Source organism: Ranitomeya imitator, chromosome 2, assembly GCF_032444005.1.
Source record: "Ranitomeya imitator isolate aRanImi1 chromosome 2, aRanImi1.pri, whole genome shotgun sequence".
NCBI classification, from domain to species: Eukaryota; Metazoa; Chordata; class Amphibia; order Anura; family Dendrobatidae; genus Ranitomeya; species Ranitomeya imitator.
In genome coordinates, this window is record NC_091283.1 from 800800854 (window position 1) to 800823421 (window position 22568).

The 22568-nt window shown below is 42.9% G+C and overlaps 1 protein-coding gene across 1 annotated transcript; it reads right to left on the bottom strand.

Annotated features, from left to right (window-relative positions):
- Positions 1-18602: 18602 nt before the first annotated feature.
- Positions 18603-21990, bottom strand: LOC138666832 (olfactory receptor 5V1-like). Its single transcript, XM_069755009.1, has 2 exons — positions 21987-21990; positions 18603-19570 (listed from the first exon to the last, which is right to left on the bottom strand). The coding sequence occupies exons 1-2, from the start codon at positions 21988-21990 to the stop codon at positions 18603-18605; spliced, it is 972 nt and encodes a 323-aa protein (XP_069611110.1).
- Positions 21991-22568: the final 578 nt, after the last annotated feature.

Here is a 22568-nt window from a genome sequence, read left to right on the forward strand (position 1 = left end):
GGAATTGAGTACCTTGGGGCTGCCACCGCCAAGAGGTTGCATTGACAACTGTGGCATTGACAACTGAACGCTGCCCTGGCACAACAAGCTGGACGTTGTTGCTGACTGTTGCGTGTGTGCAACCACTGGTTGTGGGCAGGAGGCATCAGCGCCTGCTTCATGGACAGCAGATTGGGAAGGGCATAGCACAGAGGAAAGGGCAGTGGTTTGACCCTTAGTCACAGATTTTGTACCCCGGTGTTCCGCCCACCTATTGTGGAGCTTGACTGCCATGTGCTTCCGCAAGCTGGTGGTGGTCAGGTTGGCAGTGTTCTTTCCTATTCTTAGCTTGGTTTGGCAGATGCTGCAAATTACAGTTGTTTTATCTGAAGGACTTTCAGAAAAAAGCTACCATACAGGGTAACAATGCACTCTTGGCCTGTTATCTGTCTGAGTGGGGGTGGGGCTCTGTGGAACAGATGACCGAGTTCTACCTCTGGTAAAACCTCTTCTTACCTGTTTTCTTGCTATGGATCCATCCCTCTCTGCACTGCTGTAATCGATAGGAGTGCCACCATGCCAGGTTGGATCAGTGGCCTCATCATCGACCACGTCGTCTTCCAATTCCTCAATCTGATCCTCCTTCTGCCATTTCAGGCTAACCTAATGGCAACTGTGCATCATAATTATCCTTCACCTCTTCAGACATGAAATGACCTTTTACAATGTGGCTTTCTCCTGGCTGAGGGTGCTCAAATGTTTGGGCATCACTGCCCTCCACCTCCTCATGACCCTCTTTAATGGTGCACATTGATTGGCTTGACAAATTACAAGAGAATGTAAAGAGTTCCTCAGAGTGGCAAGCATTGCAGTCATATGTCTCCTGGGTTTGCGGTAAAAGAAAAATATAGGTTTCTTCACAGGAATATTATGTAGCTCCCAAAAAATGGTTTTGTATATGCTGTTACTACTTAATATTATTTCCCTCTACAAATAGCTAATTTTTATATTTTGGTATTAGATGAAACCCTACGTTTTTCACTCTAATCTCACAGTCTGTTCCTAATACTAACTACTATACGACACAGTTGAAAATAGTAGAAATCTGCAGCATGTACTTGCAATGACAACACCCAGGTGCCTGCCTTTCACTCTCTCTCTTATTAAATCTCCCCATACTAAATCCCCACCTAACAAACAACTAATCTTCACAATCTTCAGCTCTTAAAAGAAATTTTTGGAATGAATAATGCTTGCTAAAAGCTCCTATCACTCTCCCCACTCTCCTTTCACTCTCCCTACTCTCAAACGACGCTCTCCTTATGCTGTTTCTGGCTGCAATGTGCGCAAGATGGTTCTGGGAGCCTTTAAATATCCCATATGACGCTGGAAGGCCAGCCAGATGGCGCCTGTATTACTGTGATTGGCAAGCCAGCCCAGCATGTTCATTGGCTGCAAATAAAGCACCAAACATGCTGGGTGGGTCACTCGAATACAATGAGACAAATACCAAATTACTAGCCAAGTAACGAATATACGAGTAATGAATCGTGCCGAATGTATTCGCTTGCCACTATTTGTTACCATAAAATCTTTGAACATCTCTACACCTTATTTCTTCTGTTAGATGGTTCAGGTTTTTAGGTAAAACATATTCTGCAGTTTTGAACTTCTGTTTTGAACTTTACAGGAAACCTGATAGATGATAAATGCTGTGTGATCGACGGCAGCATGTATCAGACACTGGCTGAATAATTTCAGACATATTTAATTAATTACATAATATATAAGTAATAATTATATAAATAATTAACTCTCGAGAAAAACACAATTTATCCTCTTCACTACCCAGCAATTTCCCATTTTTTCGTTTTCAGTTTTTCTTTTCCATTTTTCCAAGAGACATAACTTTTATTTTATTTTTCTGGCCATATAGCTGAATGATGGCTTGTTTTTTGCAGGATGAGTTGTACTTTTGAATGATATAATTAATTTTACCATATAGTGTATTGGAAAAGGAAAAAAAATTACAAGCGCATTGAAATTGCAAAAATAGTGCAATTCACTAGGGTTGAGCGAAACGGGTCGTTCATTTTCAAAAGTCGCCGACTTTTGGCAAAGTCGGGTTTCATGAAACCCGATCCGACCCCTGTGCGGGGTCGGCCATGCGGTACGCGACTTTCGCGCCAAAGTAGCCTTTCAATGACGCGAAAAGCGCCATTTCTCAGCCAATGAAGGTAAACGCAGAGTGTGGGCAGCGTGATGACATAGGTCCTGGTCCCCACCATCTTAGAGAAGGGCATTGCAGTGATTGGCTTGCTGTCCGCGGCGTCACAGGGGCTATAAAGGGGCGTTCCCGCCGACCGCCATGTTACTGCTGCTGATCTGAGCTTAGGGAGAGGTTGCTGCCGCTTCGTCAGAAGCAGGGATAGCGTTAGGCAGGGTCCATTAACCACCAAACCGCTTGTGCTGTAGCGATTTCCACTGCCCAACACCACCTTCGGTGTGCAGGGATAGTGGAAGCTACATTTTTTTTTTTCCCCCTCAGCGCTGTAGCTCATTGGGCTGCCCTAGAAGGCTCACTGATAGCTGCATTGCTGTGTGTACGCCGCTGTGCAAACCAACTGCTTTTTTCAAAGCACAAATCCTCTTGTTCCTTCCTTTCTGCACAGCTATCTTGTTTGTTTGTCCACACTTTTTATTTAATTTGTGCATCAGTCCACTCCTTATTGCTGCCTGCCATACCTGGCTGAGATTACTGCAGGGAGATAGTAATTGAAGGACAGTTCCTTTTTTTTTTTTTTTTTTTTTTTTGTGGGAGATTAAGATTGGCATTTCTGCTAGAGTGCCATCCCTGTCTGTGTCATCTCTCACTCAGTGGGCCATAGAAAGCCTACTTATTTTTTTGCTTGATTTGGGTTCTAATATCTACCTGAAAAAATCACTACATCAATCAGTGGGAGAAAAATATTGGCCTCAGGGCTTGTGTGCCACTCCTTACTCCTGTGTGTGCCATCTCTCACTCAGTGGTCCATAGAAAGCCTATTTATTTTTTTGCTTGATTTGGGTTCCAAAATCTACCTGAAAAAATCACAACATCAATCAGTGGGAGAAAAATATTGGCCTCAGGGCTTGTGTGCCACTCCTGACTCCTGTGTGTGCCATCTCTCACTCAGTGGGCCATAGAAAGCCTATTAATTTTTTTGCTTGATTTGGGTTCTAAATTCTACCTGAAAAAATCAATAAATCAATCAGTGGGAGATTAATATTGGCCTTTGGGCTTGTGTGCCAGTCCTAAGCGTGCCATCTCTCTCTCTCAGATAGTGGGCCATAGAAAGCCTATTTATTATTTTTTTTATTGGGTTTATAAATTTTCCCTGGAAAAAAAAAAAAAAAGTGGGAGATTAATATTGGCCTCTGGGCTTGTGTGCCAGTCCTGAGCGTGCCATCTCTCTCACAAATAGTGGGCCATAGAAAGCCTATTTATTTTTTTGCTTGATTTGGGTTCTAAATTCTACCTGAAAAAATCAATAAATCAATCAGTGGGAGATTAATATTGGCCTTTGGGCTTGTGTGCCAGTCCTAAGCGTGCCATCTCTCTCTCTCAGTTAGTGGGCCATAGAAAGCCTATTTATTATTTTTTTTATTGGGTTTATAAATTTTCCCTGGAAAAAAAAAAAAAAAGTGGGAGATTAATATTGGCCTCTGGGCTTGTGTGCCAGTCCTGAGCGTGCCATCTCTCTCACAAATAGTGGGCCATAGAAAGCCTATTTATTTTTTGGGTTGATTTGGGTTCTAAATTCTACCTGAAAAAATCAATAAATCAATCAGTGGGAGATAAATATTGGCCTCTGGGCTTGTGTGCCACTCCTGACTCCTGTGTGCGTCATCTCTCACTCAGTGGGCCCTAGAAAGCCTATTTTTTGTTTTATTTGTTTTCTAAATTCTCCCTGAAAAAATCATTTTATTTTATTTGGTTTCTAAATTATTCCTGAAAAAATCATTTTTTTTGTATTTTTTTTTCTAAAGTCTCCCTGAAAAAAAAAAAAAATCAAATCAGTGGGAGATTAATATTGCCCTTTCTGCTTGTGTGCCAGTCTTGACTCCTGGGTGTGCCATCTCTCTCTCTCTCTCTCCAATTGTGGGCCATAGAAAGCCTATTAATTTTTTTGCTTGATTTGGGTTCCAAAATCTACCTGAAAAAATCACTAAATCAATCAGTGGGAGATAAATATTGGCCTCTGGGCTTGTGTGCCACTCCTTACTCCTGTGTGCGTCATCTCTCACTCAGTGGGCCCTAGAAAGCCTACTTTTTGTTTTATTTGTTTTCTAAATTCTCCCTGAAAAAATCATTTTATTTTATTTGGTTTCTAAATTATTCCTGAAAAAAATCATTTTTTTTGTATTTTTTTTTTCTAAAGTCTCCCTGAAACAAAAAAAAAAAATCAAATCAGTGGGAGATTAATATTGCCCTTTCTGCTTGTGTGCCAGTCTTGACTCCTGGGTGTGCCATCTCTCTCTCTCCAATTGTGGGCCATAGAAAGCCTATTAATTTTTTTGCTTGATTTGGGTTCCAAAATCTACCTGAAAAAATCAATAAATCAATCAGTGGGAGATAAATATTGGTCTCTGGGCTTGTGTGCCACTCCTGACTCCTGTGTGCGTCCTCTCTCACTCAGTGGGCCCTACAAAGCCTATTTTTTTTTGTTTTCTAAATTCTCCCTGAAACAATCATTTTATTTTATTTTGTTTCTAAATTCTTCCTGAAAAATTCATTTTTTTGTATTTTTTTTTTCTAAAGTCTCCCTGAAAAAAAAAAAAAAAAATCAAATCAGTGGGAGATTAATATTGCCCTTTCTGCTTGTGTGCCAGTCTTGACTCCTGGGTGTGCCATCTCTCTCTCTCTCTCCAATTGTGGGCCATAGAAAGCCTATTTATTTTTTTGCTTGATTTGGGTTCCAAAATCTACCTGAAAAAATGACTAAATCAATCAGTGGGAGATAAATATTGGCCTCTGGGCTTGTGTGCCACTCCTGACTCCTGTGTGCGTCATCTCTCACTCAGTGGACCCTAGAAAGCCTATTTTTTGTTTTATTTGTTTTCTAAATTCTCCCTGAAAAAATCATTTTATTTTATTTGGTTTCTAAATTATTCCTGAAAAAATCATTTTTTTTGTATTTTTTTTTTCTAAAGTCTCCCTGAAACAAAAAAAAAAAAATCAAATCAGTGGGAGATTAATATTGCCCTTTCTGCTTGTGTGCCAGTCTTGACTCCTGGGTGTGCCATCTCTCTCTCTCCAATTGTGGGCCATAGAAAGCCTATTAATTTTTTTGCTTGATTTGGGTTCCAAAATCTACCTGAAAAAATCACTAAATCAATCAGTGGGAGATAAATATTGGCCTCTGGGCTTGTGTGCCACTCCTGACTCCTGTGTGCGTCCTCTCTCACTCAGTGGGCCCTACAAAGCCTATTTTTTTTTTTTGTTTTCTAAATTCTCCCTGAGACAATCATTTTATTTTATTTTGTTTCTAAATTCTTCCTGAAAAATTCATTTTTTGTACTTTTTTTTTCTAAAGTCTCCCTGAAAAAAAAAAAAAAATCAAATCAGTCGGAGATTAATATTTACCTTTCTGCTTGTGTGCCAGTCTTGACTCCTGGGTGTGCCATCTCTCTCTCTCTCTCCAATTGTGGGCCATAGAAAGCCTATTTATTTTTTTGCTTGATTTGGGTTCCAAAATCTACCTGAAAAAATCACTAAATCAATCAGTGGGAGATAAATATTGGCCTCTGGGCTTGTGTGCCACTCCTGACTCCTGTGTGCGTCCTCTCTCACTCAGTGGGCCCTACAAAGCCTATTTTTTTTATGTGTTTTCTAAATTCTCCCTGAAACAATCATTTTATTTTATTTTGTTTCTAAATTCTTCCTGAAAAATTAATTTTTTTGTATTTTTTTTCTAAAGTCTCCCTGAAAAAAAAAAAAATCAAATCAGTGGGAGATTAATATTGCCCTTTCTGCTTGTGTGCCAGTCTTGACTCCTGGGTGTGCTATCTCTCTCTCTCTCTCCAATTGTGGGCCATAGAAAGCCTATTTATTTTTTTGCTTGATTTGGGTTCCAAAATCTACCTGAAAAAAATCACTAAATCAATCAGTGGGAGATAAATATTGGCCTCTGGGCTTGTGTGCCACTCCTGACTCCTGTGTGCGTCCTCTCTCACTCAGTGGGCCATAGAAAGCCTATTTTTTTTTTATTTGTTTTCTAAATTCTCCCTGAAACAATCATTTCATTTTATTTGGTTTATAAATTCTTCCTTAAAAAATCATTTTTTTTAATTATTTTATTTTTTCTAAAGTCTCCCTGTTAAAAAAAAAAAAAAATCAGTGGGAGATTAATATTTACATTTGCGCTTCAGTGACAGTCCTGCGTGTGTGGCATCTCTCTCATTTGTTGCCACCAACAACAGAGTGTGTAACATTGTGCCTGATTTTCGTTGTGGTCTCACCCACCTGTAAAGGGGTAGCTAAATCATACTGAAGTTATAGCTCACCGTGTAAGTTTTGTGACAGCAACAAATACCGTTAGTTTGGTAACGTTTTTAAAAAAAATGAGGAAGTCTGGTGGAAGAGGTCGTGGCCGGGGGCGTTCATTGTCAGCTGGTAATGAGGGTAGTGGTAGTGGTGGAGCATCAGGTGGTCGTGGGAAAAAAAATATTGCACCTAAGTCTGGAGCTGTGGAGCCAGGTTCGTCGTCTGGCTACACAAGGCCTCGAACGCTCCCTTTTCTGGGAGTAGGAAAACCGCTTTTAATGCCGGAGCAGCAAGAGCAAGTTTTGGCTTATCTTGCTGACTCAGCCTCTAGCTCTTTTGCCTCCTCTCGTGAAACTGGTAAAAGTAAAAGCAGCGCGTCGTTAGTGGATGTTCACGGTCAGGGACAAATCACTTCCTTGTCCTCTTCAGCAAAAACAACAACAGAGAAGAATGCAGCAGGCGACACAACGGGTTACTCCATGGAGCTCTTTACACATACCGTCCCTGGCTTAGAAAGTGAAGCAGTTAACAGTCCATGCCCATTACAAGTTGAATCTGACATGGAGTGCACTGATGCACAGCCACAGCCAGACTACTATGCTGGTCCTTTGACTCAGACCACAACATTGCCCTCGCAGGGTGCTGATCAAGAATCAGACCCTGATGAGACTATGTTGCCCCATCACGAACGCTATACCACCGACCGACACGGTGACACAGACGAAGTTGCACACAAGCTACAAGAAGAGGTAATAGATGACCCAGTTCTTGACCCCGATTGGCAGCCATTGGGGGAACAGAGTGCAGGCGGCAGCAGTTCTGAAGCGGAGGAGGAGGGGCCGCAGCAGGCATCAACATCGCAACAGGTTCCATCTGCCGGGCCCGTATCTTGCCCAAAACACGTGGCAAAGTCAAAACCTGTTGGAGGACAGCGTGGCCATCCGGTTAAAGCTCAGTCTGCAATGCCTGAAAAGGTATCCGATGCTAGAAAGAGTGCAGTCTGGCATTTTTTTAAACAACATCCAATTGATCAGCGCAAAGTCATCTGTCAAAAATGTTCAACTACCTTAAGCAGAGGGCAGAATCTGAAAAGTCTCAATACAAGTTGCATGCATAGACATTTAACCACCATGCATTTGCAAGCTTGGACTAACTACCAAACGTCCCTTAAGGTTGTAGCACCCTCGGCCAATGAAGCTAGTCATCAACGCAACATCCCTTCCGGCAGTGTAGGGCCACCATTTTCTGCACCACCTGCAGTATCTGTGCAGGTTTCTTTGCCAGGCCAAAGCAGTCAGGGTCAGGGAATCACCAGTTTCGTAGTAGGAAACACTGCATCTAGGGCACCGGCGGCAACAATACCATCTCCCACCGTCTCTCAGTCTGCCATGTCCACCGGCACCCCCGCTAGTTTCACGATCTCCAGCTCTCCAGTCCAGCTCACCCTACATGAGACTATGGTTAGAAAAAGGAAGTACTTAGCCTCGCATCCGCGTACACAGGGTTTGAACGCCCACATAGCTAGACTAATCTCGTTAGAGATGATGCCCTACCGGTTAGTTGAAAGCGAAGCTTTCAAAGCCCTGATGGACTACGCTGTACCACGCTACGAGCTACCCAGTCGACACTTTTTTTTCCAGAAAAGCCATCCCAGCCCTCCACCAGCATGTTAAAGAGCGCATCGTCCATGCACTCAGGCAATCTGTGAGCACAAAGGTGCACCTGACAACAGATGCATGGACCAGTAGGCATGGCCAGGGACGTTACGTGTCCATCACGGCACACTGGGTAAATGTGGTGGATGCAGGGTCCACAGGGGACAGCAAGTTTGGGACAGTTCTGCCTAGCCCACGGTCTAGGAAACAGTTGGCTGTAGCCGTTCGCACCCCCTCCTCCTCCTCCTCCTCGTCCTCCTGCAGAAGCGAGACCTCGTCCACAGACCGCAGTCGCACAACCACTCCATCCGCAGCTGCCACTGTTGCACACCAGGTCTCCCATTATGGGGCAGCTACTGGCAAACGTCAGCAGGCTGTATTGGCTATGAAGTGTTTGGGCGACAACAGACACACCGCTGAAGTTCTGTCCGAGTTCTTGCAGAAAGAAACGCAGTCGTGGCTGGGCACTGTAGATCTTGAGGCAGGCAAGGTAGTGAGTGATAACGGAAGGAATTTCATGGCTGCCATCTCCCTTTCCCAACTGAAACACATTCCTTGCCTGGCTCACACCTTAAACCTGGTGGTGCAGTGCTTCCTGAAAAGTTATCCGGGGTTATCCGACCTGCTCCTCAAAGTGCGTGGACTTTGCTCACATATCCGCCGTTCGCCCGTACACTCCAGCCGTATGCAGACCTATCAGCGTTCTTTGAACCTTCCCCAGCATCGCCTAATCATAGACGTTGCAACAAGGTGGAACTCAACACTGCACATGCTTCAGAGACTGTGTGAACAGAGGCGGGCTGTTATGTTTTTGTGGGAGGATACACATACACGGGCAGGCAGTAGGATGGCAGACATGGAGTTGTCAGGTGTGCAGTGGTCGAAGATTCAAGACATGTGTCAAGTCCTTCAGTGTTTTGAGGAATGCACACGGCTGGTTAGTGCAGACAACACCATAATAAGCATGAGCATCCCCCTAATGCGTCTGCTGATGCAAAGTTTGACGCACATAAAGGATCAGGCGTCTGCAGCTGAGGAAGAGGAAAGCCTTGATGACAGTCAGCCATTTTCTGGCCAGGGCAGTGTACAGGACGAGGTAGCGGGCGAACAGGAGGAGGAGGACGAGGAGGATGATGGGGATGATTATATTTTTAATGAGGAAGCTTTTCCGGGGCCAGTGGAAATTGTTGGCGTGGCAAGGCCGGGTTCTGGTTTTTGGAGGGACACAAGTGACGAGGATTTGCCTGAAACTGCCCCTCAACCAAGCACAACCACAGATTTGAGAACTGGAACTTTGGGCCACATGGCGGATTATGCCTTACGTATCCTCAAAAGGGACACACGCATAACAAAAATGATGAACGATGACGATTACTGGTTGGCCTGCCTCCTTGATCCTCGCTATAAAGGCAAATTGCAAAATATAATGCCACATGAGAACTTGGAACTAATATTAGCAACCAAACAATCAACTCTTATTGACCGTTTGCTTCTGGCATTCCCTGCACACAGTGCCCGTGATCGTTCTAACACGAGCTGCAGGGGCCAGCAGACCAGAGGTGTTAGAGGGGCAGAAATCAGAAGTGGCGTTGGCCAGAGGGGTTTTCTGACCAGGTTGTGGAGTGATTTTGCTATGACCGCAGACAGGACAGGTACTGCAGCATCAATTCAAAGTGACAGGAGACAACATTTGTCCAGTATGGTTAGTAACTATTTTTCATCCCTTATCGACGTTCTCCCTCAACCGTCATTCCCATTTGATTACTGGGCATCAAAATTAGACACCTGGCCAGAATTGGCAGAATATGCATTGCAGGAACTTGCTTGCCCGGCAGCTAGTGTCCTATCAGAAAGAGTATTCAGTGCTGCAGGTTCAATACTAACAGAAAAAAGGACTCGTCTGGCTACCCAAAATGTAGATGATCTAACCTTCATTAAAATGAACCACAACTGGATTTCGAAATCTTTTGCCCCACCTTGCCCGGCTGACACCTAGCTTTCCTATGTAAAGGTCTTGCCTGTGGACTATTCTGAACGACTTTTCCAATCTCGTAATTTGCAGCACCTGATTGTCCAGCATCCGACATGTTAACACCTCCCTAAATGTCCAAAGTCCCCACACGGGGCCGTGGTATCGCCACTTGGCGCCAGCACCCGTGAGAGTACTGTTTGTCTGAAGAGGTGGGTGTGCCCGCTTTTGGTCGACGGCACTGCCACTGGGTCCCTCCTAGTACAATAATGTGTCTCTGGCGGTGGTGGTGCGCACCCAACGTCAGACACACCGTTGTAATATGAGGGGCCCTGGGCCTGTACCGCCGGCCACAAGACAGTCCCCCCCTCAGGTCAAACAGTGCTCTACCACTTGCAAAATTTTCTCTCACAGCTCCACCAATGTTTAGTCTATGCGCTGACATCCTTCAATGCCTGGCACTGTCAATACCATTGTATTGACATTTTTCTTATGTTAGGCCTTCGAAGCCTGTCTGCGGTCACTCCTTCCACTAGGCCTCCACTGACCTGTCTACTGCTGCCCGTGTTCCCCTGGAACCAATTTTAAATTGCCTACAGCCAGCCCAATTTATTATGTTAGGGCTTCGAAGCCTGTCTGCGGTCCCTCCTTCCACTAGGCCTCCACTGACCTGTCTACTGCCGCCCGTGTTCCCCTGGAACCAATTTTAAATTGCCTACAGCCCAATTTTTGTTATGTTAGGCCTTCGAAGCATGTCTGCGGCCCGTTCTTTCCACTACTACTACACTGACCTGGCTACTGCCGCCCGTGTTCCCCTGGAACCAATTTTAAATTGCCTACAGCCAGCCCAATTTATTATGTTAGGGCTTCGAAGCCTGTCTGCGGTCCCTCCTTCCACTAGGCCTCCACTGACCTGTCTACTGCTGCCCGGGTTCCCCTGGAACCAATTTTAAATTGCCTACAGCCAGCCCAATTTATTATGTTAGGGCTTCGAAGCCTGTCTGCGGTCCCTCCTTCCACTAGGCCTCCACTGACCTGTCTACTGCCGCCCGTGTTCCCCTGGAACCAATTTTAAATTGCCTACAGCCCAATTTTTGTTATGTTAGGCCTTCGAAGCCTGTCTGCGGCCCGTTCTTTCCACTACTACTACACTGACCTGGCTACTGCCGCCCGTGTTCCCCTGGAACCAATTTTAAATTGCCTTCAGCCAGCCCAATTTATTATGTTAGAGCTTCGAAGCCTGTCTGCGGTCCCTCCTTCCACTAGGCCTCCATTGACCTGTCTACTGCTGCCCGTGTACCCCTTGAACCAACATCTGAAAATATAAAAATAAGTATTTTGCTTATAAAAAAGAAAATACTGGAGAGATATCAAATGCAGACATTTTAACATTAAAAACAAACACATACAACAAAAATCTGGTACAGTACTAAAAATGGCCACCAGCTACAATAACTTTCTCCTGCAAGTAGTTAACTGAAAGTTTTTTTCAATTTAAAACACAGATATGGCATCCACCAAGTGTTGTCCTGTCGCGTCTTCTTTATATTATTGCCAAGAAGATGCAAAACAATGAAAATAATAAAATCATTATTTACCAAAAAAATAGAGTAAGTCAAAACCACATTGCAAATAAACATTCATTACAAATAAAGAAGCAGGGCGCGTCCGAGGGTGAGTATATACCTAATAAGAATATAATCACCCTCGGACGCGCCCTGCTTCTTTCCGACAGCCTTCCTTCCTAAGAATCAGCCCTTCCGTGGTGTAGAGAGAGGGTGTGTTACACTCCAAGGTGTTCCCCAGGTTGCCTTTCCTGAGCTTCGATCTTCATGCTCTCGTTTAGTAGTTGTCGGAAAGTAGGCTGCATTAGGCCTACAAATTGGGTATGGGGTGGAGAGAGATGGTGTGTTACACTCCAAGGTGTTCCCCAGGTTTCCTTGCCATTGCTTCGGTCTTCCGACTCTCGTTTAGTAGTTGTAGAAAACTACACTGCATTAGGCCTACAAAATGGGTATCGGGTGGAGAGAGATGGTGTGTTACACTCCAAGGTGTTCCCCAGGTTTCCTTGCCATTGCTTTGGTCTTCCGACTCTCGTTTAGTAGTTGTAGAAAACTACACTGCATTAGGCCTACAAAATGGGTATCGGGTGGAGAGAGATGGTGTGTTACACTCCAAGGTGTTCCCCAGGTTTCCTTGCCATTGCTTCGGTCTTCCGACTCTCGTTTAGTAGTTGTAGAAAACTACACTGCATTAGGCCTACAAATTGGGTATCGGGTGGAGAGAGATGGTGTGTTACACTCCAAGGTGTTCCCCAGGTTTCCTTGCCATTGCTTCGGTCTTCCGACTCTCGTTTAGTAGTTGTAGAAAACTACACTGCATTAGGCCTACAAAATGGGTATCGGGTGGAGAGAGATGGTGTGTTACACTCCAAGGTGTTCCCCAGGTTTCCTTGCCATTGCTTCGGTCTTCCGACTCTCGTTTAGTAGTTGTAGAAAACTACACTGCATTAGGCCTACAAATTGGGTATCGGGTGGAGAGAGATGGTGTGTTACACTCCAAGGTGTTCCCCAGGTTTCCTTGCCATTGCTTCGGTCTTCCGACTCTCGTTTAGTAGTTGTAGAAAACTACACTGCATTAGGCCTACAAAATGGGTATCGGGTGGAGAGAGATGGTGTGTTACACTCCAAGGTGTTCCCCAGGTTTCCTTGCCATTACTTCAGTCTTCCGACTCTCGTTTAGTAGTTGTAGAAAACTACACTGCATTAGGCCTACAAAATGGGTATGGGGTGGAGAGAGATGGTGTGTTCCACTCCAAGGTGTTCTCCAGGTTGCCTTTCCTGAGCTTCTATCTTCAGGCTCTCGTTAAATTGTGGTTAAATGGAACAACTGCATTTGGCGTACTAGTTGGTTTGGGGACTACTAACAGTGTCTGCCGCTCCTTGCTGTTCTCCTGGTTTCCTGTCCTGAAATTCCGTTTTCAGGCGCTCGTTAAGTAGTTGTTAATGTTAGACTGCATTTGGCCTACTAGTTGGGTTGGGGCCTACTATCGGTGTCTGCCTCTCATTCCAGTTGTCCTCCACTGCAATGCCCTCCGGTTATTCCTGTGTTACCAGTTTTGAACTGCATTTAGCCAACTTTATTCTTTGGGCCTATATCTGTGTTTCCTCCTCATCCTGCCCATTGCCCAGCCAGTGATAGATGAGTCTGCTGGTACATTGACCCATAACGCAACATTCCCCATGCACGCTACACAACAACATTGTGACCCTGCTGAAAGTCAGGTTGCTCTTCCCGCATACCATACCACCTTACACGGGGACAAAGAGGAAGGTGCAGATGAAAGTGCAGGTTCCTTCATCAGGTGGGGGGAGGAATACTAGTTGGCGACGTCACTGGCACAGGGCCTCTCATAGTACGCAAAAGTGTTGCTGCCGGTGGGAGGCGCCCCCGCCGTGCAAACACACCGCTGTACTTTGAGGGGCCCTGTGCCAGTGCCAATGCCAACGAGTGGGCCCCCCCTGCTTGCTCAGGTTCACAGCACTTGCAAAGTTGAAATACTTACCTCTCCCTGCTCCACTGCCGTGACGTGGTCCAGATTTCCTGGGCCCACTAATTACTTGAACCAGCCCTACCCACCACAACTTTAGCCAAATGACCCCCAATTTCAAATGCCTTCCAATTATTATAAGGTAAATTACGCTTGACAAGCTTCATTAAGAAGAATAGATGATTTTGACATTAAAATGGGCACTCTAGGTGTTTTCCTGGCCCCCACTCACTGCCGACTATGCTGCCCCATTGACTTGCATTGGGTTTCGTGTTTCGGTCGATCCCGATTTTACGTCATAATCGGCCGATTTCACTCGACCCGACTTTTGAGATAGTCGGGTTTCGCGAAACCCGGCTCGACTCTAAAAAGGTCAAGGTCGCTCAACTCTACAATTCACCTTTACTTTTCAGGTATTTTATTTACCATGTTCACTATATGCTAAAATTAACCTGAGAATATGATTCCCCAGGACATTATGAGTTTGCAGATACCAAATGTATGTATTTATTTTTTTAATGTGGTGAGAAAGAATTGGAAATTTGTAAACAATATAATTTTGATTTATGTTGCCATTTTCCGAGACTCGTAACGTTTTCATTTTTTTGGGATTGGGGGCTGGGTGATAGATTAATTTTTGTGCCCTGAGCCTACATTTTTAATAATACCATTTTGTGGTTGCTATGATGTTTTACATAGTAACATAGTAACATAGTTAGTAAGGCCGAAAAAAGACATTTGTCCATCCAATTCAGCCTATATTCCATCATAATAAATCCCCAGATCTACGTCCTTCTTCAGAACCTAATAATTGTATGATACAATATTGTTCTGCTCCAGGAAAACATCCAGGCCTCTCTTGAACCCCTCGACTGAGTTCGCCATCACCACCTCCTCAGGCAAGCAATTCCAGATTCTTACCGCCCTAACAGTAAAGAATCCTCTTCTATGTTGGTGGAAAAACCTTCTCTCCTCCAGACGCAAAGAATGCCCTATTGTGACCGTCACCTTCCTTGGTATAAACAGATCCTCAGCGAGATATTTGTATTGTCCCCTTATATACTTATACATGGTTATTAGATCGCCCCTCAGTCATCTTTTTTCTAGACTAAATAATCCTAATTTCGCTAATCTATCTGGGTATTGTAGTTCTCCCATCCCCTTTATTAATTTTGTTGCCCTCCTTTGTACTCTCTCTAGTTCCATTATATCCTTCCTGAGCACCGGTGCCCAAAACTGGACACAGTACTCCATGTGCGGTCTAACTAGGGATTTGTACAGAGGCAGTATAATGCTCTCATCATGTGTATCCAGACCTCTCTTAATGCACCCCATGATCCTGTTTGCCTTGGCAGCTGCTGCCTGGTACTGGCTGCTCCAGGTAAGTTTATCATTAACTAGGATCCCCAAGTCCTTCTCCCTGTCAGATTTACCCAGTGGTTTCCCGTTCAGTGTGTAATGGTGATATTGATTCCTTCTTCCCATGTGTATAACCTTACATTTATCATTGTTAAACCTCATCTGCCACCTTTCAGCCCAAGTTTCCAACTTATCCAGATCCATCTGTAGCAGAATACTATCTTCTCTTGTATTAACTGCTTTACATAGTTTTGTATCATCTGCAAATATCGATATTTTACTGTGTAAACCTTCTACCAGATCATTAATGAATATGTTGAAGAGAACAGGTCCCAATACCGACCCCTGCGGTACCCCACTGGTCACAGCGACCCAGTTAGAGACTATACCATTTATAACCACCCTCTGCTTTCTATCACTAAGCCAGTTACTAACCCATTTACACACATTTTCCCCCAGACCAAGCATTCTCATTTTGTGTACCAACGTCTTGTGCGGCACGGTATCAAACGCTTTGGTAAAATCGAGATATACCACGTCCAATGACTCACCGTGGTCCAGCCTATAGCTTACCTCTTCATAAAAACTGATTAGATTGGTTTGACAGGAGCGATTTCTCATAAACCCATGCTGATATGGAGTAAAACAGTTATTCTCATTGAGATAATCCAGAATAACATCCCTCAGAAACCCTTCAAATATTTTACCAACAATAGAGGTTAGACTTACTGGCCTATAATTTCCAGGTTCACTTTTAGAGCCCTTTTTGAATATTGGCACCACATTTGCTATGCGCCAGTCCTGAGGAACAGACCCCGTCGCTATAGAGTCCCTAAAAATAGAAAATAATGGTTTATCTATTACATTACTTAGTTCTCTTAGTACTCGTGGGTGTATGCCATCCGGACCCGGAGATTTATCTATTTTAATCTTATTTAGCCAGTTTTGCACCTCTTCTTTTTACTGTTAATTGCCTGTCTTACTTCTTTGTTTAGCCACATTGGGTTTTTCCTATTTCTAGTCCTTTTATTCCCACAAGGTATAAACCGCTTACAGTGCCTATTTAGGATATTTTTAAACATTTTCCATTTATTATCTGTATTCTTATTTCTGAGGATATTGTCCCAGTCTACCAGATTAAGGGCATCTCTAAGCTGGTCAAACTTTGCCTTCCTAAAGTTCAGTGTTTTTGTGACTCCCTGACAAGTCCCCCTAGTGAAAGACAGGTGAAACTGTACAATATTGTGGTCGCTATTTCCTAGATGCCCGACCACCTGCAGATTTGTTATTCTGTCAGGTCTATTAGATAGTATTAGGTCTAAAAGTGATGCTCCTCTGGTTGGATTCTGCACCAATTGTGAAAGATAATTTTTCTTGGTTATTAGCAGAAACCTGTTGCCTTTATGGGTTTCACAGGTTTCTGTTTCCCAGTTAATATCCGGGTAGTTAAAGTCCCCCATAACCAGGACCTCATTATGGGTTGCAGCTTCATCTATCTGCTTTAGAAGTAGACTTTCCATGATTTCTGTTATATTTGGGGGTTTGTAACAGACCCCAATGAGAATTTTGTTACCATTTTTCCCTCCATGAATTTCGACCCATATGGACTCGACATCCTCATTCCCTTCGCTAATATCCTCCCTTAAAGTGGACTTTAGACAAGACATTACATAGAGACAAACCCCTCCTCCTCTCCGATTTTTACGATCCTTTCTAAACAGACTGTAACCTTGTAAGTTAACTGCCCAGTCATAGCTTTCATCTAACCATGTCTCGGTTATTCCCACTATGTCAAAGTTACCTGTAGATATTTCTGCTTCTAGTTCTTCCATCTTGTTTGTCAGGCTTCTGGCGTTTGCGAGCATGCAGTTTAGAGGATTTTGTTTTGTTCCAATCTCCTTGCTGTGGATTGTTTTAGAAATGTTTTTACCTCCCTTCTGAGTATGTTTTCCTGGTTCTTCTTTGTTCGAGTCTAATGTTTTTCTTCCCATCCCCTGTTCTCCTAGTTTAACGCCCTCCTGATGAGTGTAGCGAGACTTCTGGCGAATGTGTGTTTCCCAGGTTTGTTGAGGTGTAGTCCATCTCTGGCGAGGAGTCCATCATACAAGTAATTCACACCGTGGTCCAGGAATCCGAATCCTTGTTGTCTGCACCATCGTCTTAGCCAGTTGTTCGCATCAAGGATCCTGTTCCATCTCCTGGTGCCATGCCCGTCTACTGGAAGGATAGAAGAAAAAACTACCTGTGCATCCAGTTCCTTTACTTTCTTCCCCAACTCTTCAAAGTCCTTGCAGATTGTCGGTAGGTCCTTCCTTGCCGTGTCATTGGTGTTTTGATTGCCTCTTATTGCATTTTATTGCAATATTTCGATTGCCAAAAAAAAACTTTGGCTTTTTATTTTTATTTATTTATCGATTGGATTAAGTTATTTTATATTCTAAAAGATAGGACAATTCTGAATGCACTGATACCAAATATACGTATTTATTTACAATTTTTTTTAATGGGGAATAAGAGGGTGTTGAACTTTTGTGGGGTTTCTTTTTTCATATTTTTAAAAACTTTTTTTGGTTTTTGCATTTTTATTTTTTGCTCCCCTTCTTCCCAGAGCCATAACTTTTGAATTCTTTGTCAAAAAGGCCAAGTGAGGGCTTTTTTTTGCGAGACGAGATGTACTTTTGAATGACACCATTGGTTTTAACATATTGTGTACTGGACAACGGGAAAAAAGTGCGGTGAAATTGCAAAAAGAAAAATCCTATCCCACAGTTGTTTTTTTTTTGTTTTTTTTTACTAGGTTCACTAAATGCTAAAACTAACCAGCCGTTATGATTCTTCATGTGATTAAGAGTTCATAGACACCAAACATGTCTTGGTTCTTTTTTATCTAAGTGGTGAAAAAAAAATTCCAAAGTTTGTTATGTTAAAAAAAAAATGTGCCATTTTCCAATACCTGTAGTGTATCCATTTTTCGTGATCCCGGGTTGGGTGAGGGCATATTTTTTGCGTGCTGAGCTCTCGTTTTTAATTATACCATTTTGGTCTAGATACGATTTTTTGGTTGCCCGTTATTGCATTTTAATGCTATTTTGTGGTGACCAAAAAAAAACTAATTCTGGCGTTTTTACTTTTTTTTCTCATTATGTCGTTTAGCGATCTGGTGCATTTTTTTTTATATTGATAGATCGGGTGATTCTGAACGCGGTGATACCAAATATGTGCATTTTAACTTTTATATTTTTTTATTTTTTAATACTTAAAAAACAACTTTTTTTTAACTTTTGGCATGCTTCAATAGTCTCCATGGGAGACTAGAAGCTGCCATAATCCAATTGGCTCTGCTACGTACAGACGATGATTAGTACGCAATTCACGAATTATGCATTGCGCGCTGCTGGGACTGAAGTCAGTACTAATCATGTCTAGACAAATGTCAGGGCTTACTGTTTTTTTGGAACTCATGGTGATTTGGGTATCTGTAAGACTGCAGATGAGGGACTGCGCAGGAACCCACTGTCATTAGATTGCTGTGGGATGAAGTGTAACATGAAGCCAGTCCTGCTATTACTTCTTCAGAAATATATCTACGTGAAATACCATTTTAAAAGCTTGCCTTAGTTCTCTATTCCTCAGACTATAAATTATAGGATTTAATAAAGGAATAATGATGACATAAATGAGAGTGATAATCTTGTTGATTTCTAATGAAAATGTAGAAGTAGGACGCATGTACATGCTTAAGGTTGTCCCGTAAAATATTACCACAATTATTAGGTGAGAAGAACAGGTGGACAAAGCCTTAGATCTTCCTTCTGTAGACTGAATTTTCAAGATGGAATTAATAATAAAAACATAAGAGGTCAAAGTAAGCAAAAAAGGACCAAATCCTAAAAATGCTCCTTCAACATACGTAATCCTTTCAATACTTTGAGTTTCAGAGCAAGACATTTTTAGTAGAGCAGTTAAGTCACAAAAGAAATGATTAAGTCTTTTAGATTTGCAGTAGCACGCCCGGAGGATAAACCAGGCATGAGGAAACGTGTCCATAAAACCAAGTAACCAACAACCAGCAGCAAAAACAGCACAAAATCTCTTGTTCATGATGAGGTTGTAATGCAGCGGGTCACAGATGGCTACATAACGATCATATGCCATTGCGGAGAGCAGGAGAAATTCCGAGCTTGTGAAAGCAAGGAAACAATACATTTGTATGGCACAAACTGTTAGGGTTACAGCCCTGATGTTCAATAAGATAGATATGATGATCCAAGGCATGGTGACTGAAATAAAGCAAATGTCAGCAGCTGACATGTTCATAAGAAAGAAAAACATAGGTTTCCGGAGATGGCGACAAGAACAACCAAGACTAATTATCAGCATATTGGCCATAATGATCTGCAAGTAGGCCACAGAAAATAACGTGATGAAGATGAGCTTGTATCCACAGTAATAGCTGAATCCCAAAATGACTAATGCATTTGCACAAGTTCGATTTCCACCATTTTCATCAGTGCTAGGTATTTCAGTAGTTTCTTATAAATGAAAAAGATATGAAAATGATTATGTTCTAACGTTATCCTTAAAGATTTTATAGTTAGATTATGTAGTTATTGAGGTTGTCCTGTTTAGACAATCCAGAAATTGTGATTAAAAGGAATTAGGGGATTCTTCTTTTGAGGCCAACATGTACCATAGTATTTCATGGCAGCTATTCAACTGGCTGTCCAACTATTGTCTACTCAAATGACAGCTCATTTGGGTTCTAAATGGAAGCCCTGATTAAATATTAGAGACTTCCTTGTGAAATTCTATAATAATGAACAAAAAAAGTCAGACTACAGTGGGGCAAAAAAGTATTTAGTCAGTCAGCAATAGTGCAAGTTCCACCACTTAAAAAGATGAGAGGCGTCTGTAATTTACATCATAGGTAGACCTCAACTATGGGAGACAAACTGAGAAAAAAAAATCCAGAAAATCACATTGTCTGTTTTTTTAACATTTTATTTGCATATTATGGTGGAAAATAAGTATTTGGTCAGAAACAAAATTTCATCTCAATACTTTGTAATATATCCTTTCTTGGCAATGACAGAGGTCAAACGTTTTCTGTAAGTCTTCACAAGGTTGCCACACATTGTTGTTGGTATGTTGGCCCATTCCTCCATGCAGATCTCCTCTAGAGCAGTGATATTTTTGGCTTTTCGCTTGGCAACACGGACTTTCAACTCCCTCCAAAGGTTTTCTATAGGGTTGAGAACTGGAGACTGGCTAGGCCACTCCAGGACCTTGAAATGCTTCTTACAAAGCCACTCCTTCGTTGCCCTGGCGGTGTGCTTTGGATCATTGTCATGTTGAAAGACCCAGCCACGTTTCATCTTCAATGCCCTTGCTGATGGAAGGAGGTTTGCACTCAAAATCTCACGATACATGGCCCCATTCATTCTTTCATGTACCCGGATCAGTCGTCCTGGCCCCTTTGCAGAGAAACAGCCCCAAAGCATGATGTTTCCACCACCATGCTTTACAGTAGGTATGGTGTTTGATGGATGCAACTCAGTATTCTTTTTCCTCCAAACACGACAAGTTGTGTTTCTACCAAACAGTTCCAGTTTGGTTTCATCAGACCATAGGACATTCTCCCAAAACTCCTCTGGATCATCCAAATGCTCTCTAGCAAACTTCAGACGGGCCCGTACATGTACTGGCTTAAGCAGTGGGACACGTCTGGCACTGCAGGATCTGAGTCCATGGTGGCGTAGTGTGTTACTTATGGTAGGCCTTGTTACATTGGTCCCAGCTCTCTGCAGTTCACTCACTAGGTCCCCCCGCGTGGTTCTGGGATTTTTGCTCACCGTTCTTGTGATCATTCTGACCCCACGGGGTGGGATTTTGCGTGGAGCCCCAGATCGAGGGAGATTATCAGTGGTCTTGTATGTCTTCCATTTTCTAATTATTGCTCCCACTGTTGATTTCTTCACTCCAAGCTGGTTGGCTATTGCAGATTCAGTCTTCCCAGCCTGGTGCAGGGCTACAATTTTGTTTCTGGTGTCCTTTGACAGCTCTTTGGTCTTCACCATAGTGGAGTTTGGAGTCAGACTGTTTGAGGGTGTGCACAGGTGTCTTTTTATACTGATAACAAGTTTAAACAGGTGCCATTACTACAGGTAATGAGTGGAGGAAAGAGGAGACTCTTAAAGAAGAAGTTACAGGTCTGTGAGAGCCAGAAATCTTGATTGTTTGTTTCTGACCAAATACTTATTTTCCACCATAATATGCAAATAAAATGTTAAAAAAACAGACAATGTGATTTTCTGGATTTTTTTTTCTCAGTTTGTCTCCCATAGTTGAGGTCTACCTATGATGTAAATTACAGACGCCTCTCATCTTTTTAAGTGGTGGAACTTGCACTATTGCTGACTGACTAAATACTTTTTTGCCCCACTGTATAAGAATACTACTGCATAAAAATGCATAATATACAAAGGAGTTTTTATCAATGTTATCAAACTTGTTTAGAGATACTTGAAGTGCCTACAAGTTGCAAGATGAGCAGTAGATGAGTTTCAAGAAATAGAGAACAGTGAATGAAATGCCCTAATGTTAATAATCTAAAGCATAGTAAAACCACAGAAATGAGTATGAGTTAGTATAAGTGCAATGTGTTGGAGCACACTGTGGCTATTTAACAGACAAAACCTAAGAGAAAAGCAAAATGAGCATATACCCCATAGTAACTAAATAAGAAAATGGTAATATTACATATAAATTACATAGGGTACTTAGTTAACGCTATTTTGATAAAAAAAATCATGAAAAACATTTCACCGCGACAAGGTGCACCCAATTGGAGCGATTCTATCTCCAGTATTAGAAACTCACTTTGTTCCAGCTGACCTCAAAATAAATGGGCACAGAGCAGAACCCATGCCCGACTGCTCAGACTCCTACCCATGGAAAGCTATATGAGATACCGAGCTCAAGAAGTGGGAGCCACACCACTGTTTGTACAAAGTATAAGAAAGGACTACATAAAAACAAAAAAAAGAGCCGCAAAATAAGTTGATATACATGCAATGTGTAACAGCACATTCTACACTAAAGGTACCTTCACACTCAGCGACGCTGCAGCGATACAGACAACGATGTCGATCGCTGCAGGGTCGCTGTTTGGTCGCTGGAGAGCTGTCACACAGACCGCTCTCCAGCGACCAACGATCCCGAGGTCCCCGGGTAACCAGGGTAAACATCGGGTTACTAAGCGCAGGGCCGCGCTTAGTAACCCGATGTTTACCCTGGTTACCAGCGTAAAAGTAAAAAAAACAAACACTACATACTTACCTTCAGCTGTCTGTCCCCGGCGCTCTGCTTCCTGCACTGACTGTGAGCACAGTGGCCGGAAAGCAGAGCGGTGACGTCACCGCTCTGCTTTCCGGCTGACCGACGCTCACAGTCAGTGCAGGAGGAGTGCAGAGAAGCTGAGCGCCGGGGACAGACAGCGGTAGGTAAGTATGTAGTGTTTGTTTTTTTTAC